Source organism: Camarhynchus parvulus, chromosome 20 (genome assembly GCF_901933205.1).
Source record: "Camarhynchus parvulus chromosome 20, STF_HiC, whole genome shotgun sequence".
NCBI classification, from domain to species: Eukaryota; Metazoa; Chordata; class Aves; order Passeriformes; family Thraupidae; genus Camarhynchus; species Camarhynchus parvulus.
This window is the reverse complement of record NC_044590.1, coordinates 7505187-7510655: the sequence shown is the minus strand read 5'-3', so window position 1 is coordinate 7510655 and position 5469 is coordinate 7505187. Positions and strand designations below refer to the sequence as shown.

Sequence of the window (5469 nt, the reverse complement as noted above, 5' to 3'; positions counted from 1 at the left end):
GATGCTTTCTGCAAAGACTGAGATAAATATGTATGTTTTCTGCAGGTTAAACTTTCTGAATTACTTGTTTTCATAACATTGTAAGAGCATTACAGACATTATAAACCATTCTCAAATGTTTTTCAGAGACAGATAACACTTTCACCTTTTCATTTGACTCTATAACTCCTCCGTAACTTCCATTCCTTCCTCTATTAATTTCAGCTTCTGTTTATTTGCTATTTTTATACCAGTTGTGGCCATTCTGTGCTCCTCAGTAAGTGAGATATTGCTGCAGGCACTGTTCTAGCTCACAAGATTGCAGAGGCTCTTCAAGGCTGAACCTTCTGTCAGTGCTTCTGAGACACCACACGAGAGCTGTGGGCTGTTATTGCACCAAAGCTGACAAGCTCCACACCACAGCCCCAGTAAAGGAACAGATCTGTGGCTCTGTGCCTCAATGGCCAGGCAAGGGCCACATTGTTCTGACCATGCTGCTGTGGGTGCCCCCTTCCTCCCACTCCTCCTCTTCCTCTTCTTTCTTTCCTCATCCCCCAGGTGCCTGCATGGCGATGCTCTGCACCCTGAGCGTCCTCCTGAGCCTCCTGGTGCCAGCTCACACCACCAGGTCACCTGACTGTGGGGGCATCCTCACCCCCTCTGGACTGAGATACCGTAAGTGCAGACCCACACCTCCCACGCCAGCAGCAGCCAGTGGCACCTTCCACACCAAACACTGGCACCACAATCTCATGCCACTCCTCAGCTCACCTCCCTCACCCTTGCCCATTGCTAGCAGCAGGGGCTCAGTAAGGGATGGAAATGGGTTTCAGTCTGTCCATCAGGACACAAGCTCCAGAGGCTCTCATAAAACATCTGCCCTGTTCCACAGTTGCTGAAGTTTCAAAGCCACATGCAGAGTCAGTCCTCAGGAGGGACCTCATGGACTCCCCAGCCCCATCTCCCACCTCTCCAAGTAGGTGAGTTGCCCTCTCTTGCCCCTGCCATACCCCTGGCTCACTGGTGTTTGAATATTGGGACAAAAGGCACTTTGCCCATGAGAACAAAAATCCTCCTGCAGACCAGGAGGTTTAGAAATGTGGTCCTGGCTCCTTTGTTGGTGTCCAGCCGCAGCAGAACCCACAATGCTCTCAGGGCGTGGATTTATCTGTGCAGATCTTGTGAACTTTAGGGGTTTCTCAGGGTCTGTGCTGGTCTCCCAACACCTTCCTTTCTGCTCCAGCAGGAACCACATTACCTCTGTCAAAGTTGACAAGTTTTCCCTGACCCTGGTCCCCGACACGGGGATGCGGCTGAGCATTGAGGTGGACCTGGGCATCACATCTGCCCCGTGAGTGCTGGGGCTGCCAGGCTGGAACCAGCCCAAGCTCCTGGCTGAAATCACCTGCAGGAACAAGGGTGGCCTGGGGGGAGTGTGGCCAGGAGCACCCCCCAGCTCCAGCCTTCTCCTCTCCTCCCCAGCTCAAGCACCAAGGAGATGAGGCTGTCCATCCTGGCAGACCTCCATGTGGACATGAACCCCGAAGGGAACCTGGAGCTGGTGACCTCTGACTGCAAACCCACCCTGGAGGAGGTGCAGAGCACTGAGGAGACAGACAGGTCAGCCCCACAGCTTTCCTCCTTGTGGGGTTTGGGTAATGGGTGAAAGAAGAAACTGAGGCACAAATGTTTCTAGGCATTGGGTTGAGACTTGCTCGCTGCCCTCAGAGCTAACAAAGGCCAACACTAAAGCTTTATCTTCATGGGAGGAGCTTTGCTCTACTTTTGGGGTGGTTTCCCCATTTTAAGAGAGTTTCAGTCTGTCACAAGGGAGTGGTGCTTTTAGAGCTGTGCAGCTGGGATGCTTTTAATGTAGGTCCACTGGCAATTCTCTAGTAGTTTGTGATTCTGAATTGTAATCATAGCTTGATAGAAAACAATGGTAATTCTGTCACTGGATGCCTTTTGGGTCACATAAAAGACACTCACCCACCTTTGGCTGTTCTGGTTTTCTCCTAACTTCAGTTCTGTTGTTTTTACCCAGCAAGTCCTCGGGCTCGGACGTGGACAAGCACATCAACGTTGAAAAAGTAAGATAAAGTTTGTAAAGGCATGAGAGAGCATTGTACAGGTCTGTAAGAGTTACAGCACTTCATGTCTACCTGGTGCTTTTCCAGATTCCCCCCACAGCTCTGTGCTCACTGGACACTGCCACTGTCCCCTGGGTGTGCTACAGCCAATGGCAACACCCCCCTCAGAGGATATCTGGGGACACCCAGTGCCAACAGACCCCCAAGTCCATCTGTCACCTCTCTTTTCTTTTTGTTCTTTATTCCACAGATCTGCCTGGAAGTCTCCAAGTTGCTGCTTTTCCCGAATGAGCGGCTGATGTCTCTGGCAGGTGGGCAGCTGGCTTTCAGTCCCATTGTGGACTGAGGGTTTCAAGGAGCATTTTGGAGCAGATTATGAGGTGGGACAAATTCCTACCCTGCAGTAGCAGAGGCTCTGCTGCCATCATCTCCCTGGGGACCTGCTCCCTCTGCCCAGCTCTCTCCCTGTCTTTTTTACTCTGGAAACCCAGACACTTCCCAGAGCCTGTCACTCCTTCCCTCCTCTTCCTGAGCATCCCTCTGCTCCATTTGCAGCTCCATTCCCCATCACACCCAACTGCCAAGTCCAGTACCTGCCCCTGGCTGCCCCCATGTACTCTGAGCAGGGAATCATCATCTCTTTGCAAGTAAGTCCTCACTTTCCAGCTCTTACAGCCCAGCTCCAGTCCTTGGAAGAGCTGCTTCCACCAAGTGCTACAGCCCTGAGACACTTGAAATTCATTTTCTCTTTCCCCTGCAGACAACTTTCCAAGTGGCAGGGGCAGTGATCCCCCTGCCTGTCAGCCCTGTGCCTTTCAGCATGCCCGAGCCAGCGAGCTCCAGCCCTTCCCACCTCATCCTGGCCTTCTCTGAGCACTTCTACACCAGCTTATTCTCTGCCTTGGAAGAGTCTGGAGCCCTCAACGTGAGTCTCCTGGTGAGTGGAACAAGGGAGGAAGGAAGGAGTGGGAGATACACACTTGGAGGGACAGCCCTGCCCCGGGAATGTCTTGGAGGAACCACAAGCCCTACAGAGAAATGAGAGTGCGTCCAAGCACCTGCAGGAGTCCCAGCCCCTCACCCCCAAGCTTCTAAAAATATTCCTTGTCTAATGGAGCGTGGAGAGTTTGCCATGAGGATTAACCTGCACACTGCTCCTGGCATGGCTGGTGTGAGGAGGGCTCCTGCACACACCCAGGGGTGGGATGGGGCTCATCAGAGGGGCTGGACACGAGCCCTGGAGCAGCTCCATGGGTCTGATCACGAGCTGTGCTTTGTGTTTCAGAGCTCGCTGACCACGGCCACCTTGGCTGAGAGGATCACTCAGGTGTGTTGCTGTCCCTGTAACCCCAAGAGGCACAAGCCCAACTCAGGCAGTGCCCCCCAGCTGCCCACCCTGGGGGCACAGGGATGGCTGCCATGCCCAGAAACATCCCACTCCCTCGGCAGATGGGCTCCCTCTTCCAAGAGGACCTGCCAGTGGTGCTTCAAGCTGTGACCCGGAGCTCTCCTCACGTGGTGCTGGAGGAGGACAAAGCAATCGTGCAGCTCTTCCTCACTGCCCAGATTGGAGCGGGATCATCCCCCTTCCAGAGCTTCCTGAGTGTCAACGTGGTGGGTGTGGAGGCTTGGGGAGCCTGTGCTGAGTGTGTCCCTGCTGTCCACAGGCACTGCCCCCTCCTCTGAGCCCCAGAGCAGCCTCTGCAGGGGCTGACTCTGCCTTCTCCATCACAGTGCTCCTCTTGTCAGTGCATCAGAAACCAGAACCTCATTCCAAGCACAAAAAATGTAGGAACATTAAAAGAGTTACATGACAAATGTATGCTGAGCTCCCACTCAGCACTTCACATCCTCCTGGACAAGGATGGGGAGATTCACTTCAGAAGCCACATGCAACAAATTCACTTTTCCATTCTATCAGGAAAAATTTTACCTCAGAACAAATTTCCCAATTCCCCTGCAGCGCCCCATTCAACTGCTGTGGCTGTGACCCCAAAATCACACCAGCTTCTCTAAATAAGCCCTGTTTGCCCATGTGGCATCACGCAGGATGCAGGGAGCACACTGCAGGAGGCAGGGCGTGGATGGGTTCCTCACACCCCACAAAGCCAAAATGAGGCTGTTTCCTCACTGATCCTGCCCTCTGTTCCCCCACAGGACGTGACTGCCAGGCTCCAGCTCAGCGTCGCTGACACCAGGATGATCATCTCTGTGGCAGCCGTAGAGTAATGACCCTTCTGCCCTGCAGGAGCCCCAGGGGGACACGTCCCACTCACAGCAAGGAAAGGAGAGCCAAACTGGGCTGGGGAGGGTTTTAGATTTTAGAGTTTGGGCATTGCAGATGTAGCTTCTTCCCCAGGGAGACAGTGAAATTCCAGAAACGTGGCTAGGGAGAAAAGTGGGAACTGCAGCTTCCACACTCCCACAAAGGGCCAGATGAGGAGTTTGGGGAAACAGGAGAAACTGCTTAGTACAGCTCAGCACCAGCAGCTCCTCTGCTGCTCTTTGTTTTCCAGGGATATCGGGCTCAGCCTGGCCACCTCTGATGTGGGTCCTATACTGGTAGGTACCTCCAGCTGTGGCCACTCCTGGCACCATCCTCTAAGAGCCTGGTCCCCCTCAGCTGCCCCAGCCAGGAAATATGGGAATACTGACTTTGGGTGCTTGCTGCACCTGGGGGGCGGGACAGTTGAGTCCTTGTGGGATGGGAAGAGGCACAGTGAGCATCAGGACCCTCTCACTGGTCTCTGCCCCTCTCCTCCTGCTTTAGCCCCACACCATGAGCTGACCCTGCCTTTCCCCCACAGGCTGCCTTGCTGGAGGAGCTGTTCCTGCCCACAATCCGTGAGGAGGTGCCAGCCCAGATAAACAGTGAGGAGATGGGAGCTCTGCGGGTGCTGCCATGTGGGAAGCTCAGCATGGACCCAGGCAGCACCCAACTGGCAACTTTCCCTCTTTCTTTCTTTCTTTCAGAGGTCCTGAGACAAGGGGTTTTCCTGCCTCACATCACCAGTTTCACTTACACCGATGTCAACATCACCATCCACAAGGTAAGAAAGACATTTAAACTGCTCCCTGCTGTGCTTGATTTAAGGGAAGCCCGGGAGCAACGCTAACCTCCCAGCTCCAGAATAAATCAGAGCCTGATTGTCCAGCCCTGGTAACTTGCAGGAGCAAGTTCCACTGCCTTAAATAGACCCAACCCCTCTTTAGTCCCATGGACACAGGCAGTGTTTGGGGCTGTGGGAGTGATGGTGAAGCCCTGTGTGGGCTGATGGAGCCACACAGGCACCATGCTCAGTCCTCCTTCCTTCCTTCCTTCCTTGCTCAGGATTATGTCTTGATCCCCTGCAACCTCCAGCTGGAGGCAAGGACTGGAGAGGCAAGAACCTGGGAGTGA

At 53.8% G+C, this 5469-nt stretch overlaps 1 protein-coding gene across 1 annotated transcript; it reads left to right on the top strand.

Moving 5' to 3' along the window:
- Positions 1–545: 545 nt before the first annotated feature.
- Positions 546–5469, top strand: BPIFB2 (BPI fold containing family B member 2). The gene is made up of 15 exons (XM_030963572.1): positions 546–654; positions 872–959; positions 1226–1330; positions 1462–1599; positions 2024–2069; positions 2320–2380; positions 2625–2716; positions 2830–3006; positions 3355–3396; positions 3519–3683; positions 4227–4294; positions 4586–4631; positions 4877–4940; positions 5043–5119; positions 5401–5469. The coding sequence occupies exons 1-15, from the start codon at positions 546–548 to the stop codon at positions 5467–5469; spliced, it is 1347 nt and encodes a 448-aa protein (XP_030819432.1).

Coding starts and splice junctions, on each gene's coding strand:
- BPIFB2 (XM_030963572.1), top strand. CDS start 546: ATGGCGATGCTCTGCACCCTGAGCGTCCTCCTGAGCCTCCTGGTGCCA. Junction 4,632..4,876: donor CTGATGTGGGTCCTATACTG/GTAGGTACCTCC, acceptor TTTCCCCCACAG/GCTGCCTTGCTGGAGGAGCT. Junction 5,120..5,400: donor TCAACATCACCATCCACAAG/GTAAGAAAGACA, acceptor TTCCTTGCTCAG/GATTATGTCTTGATCCCCTG.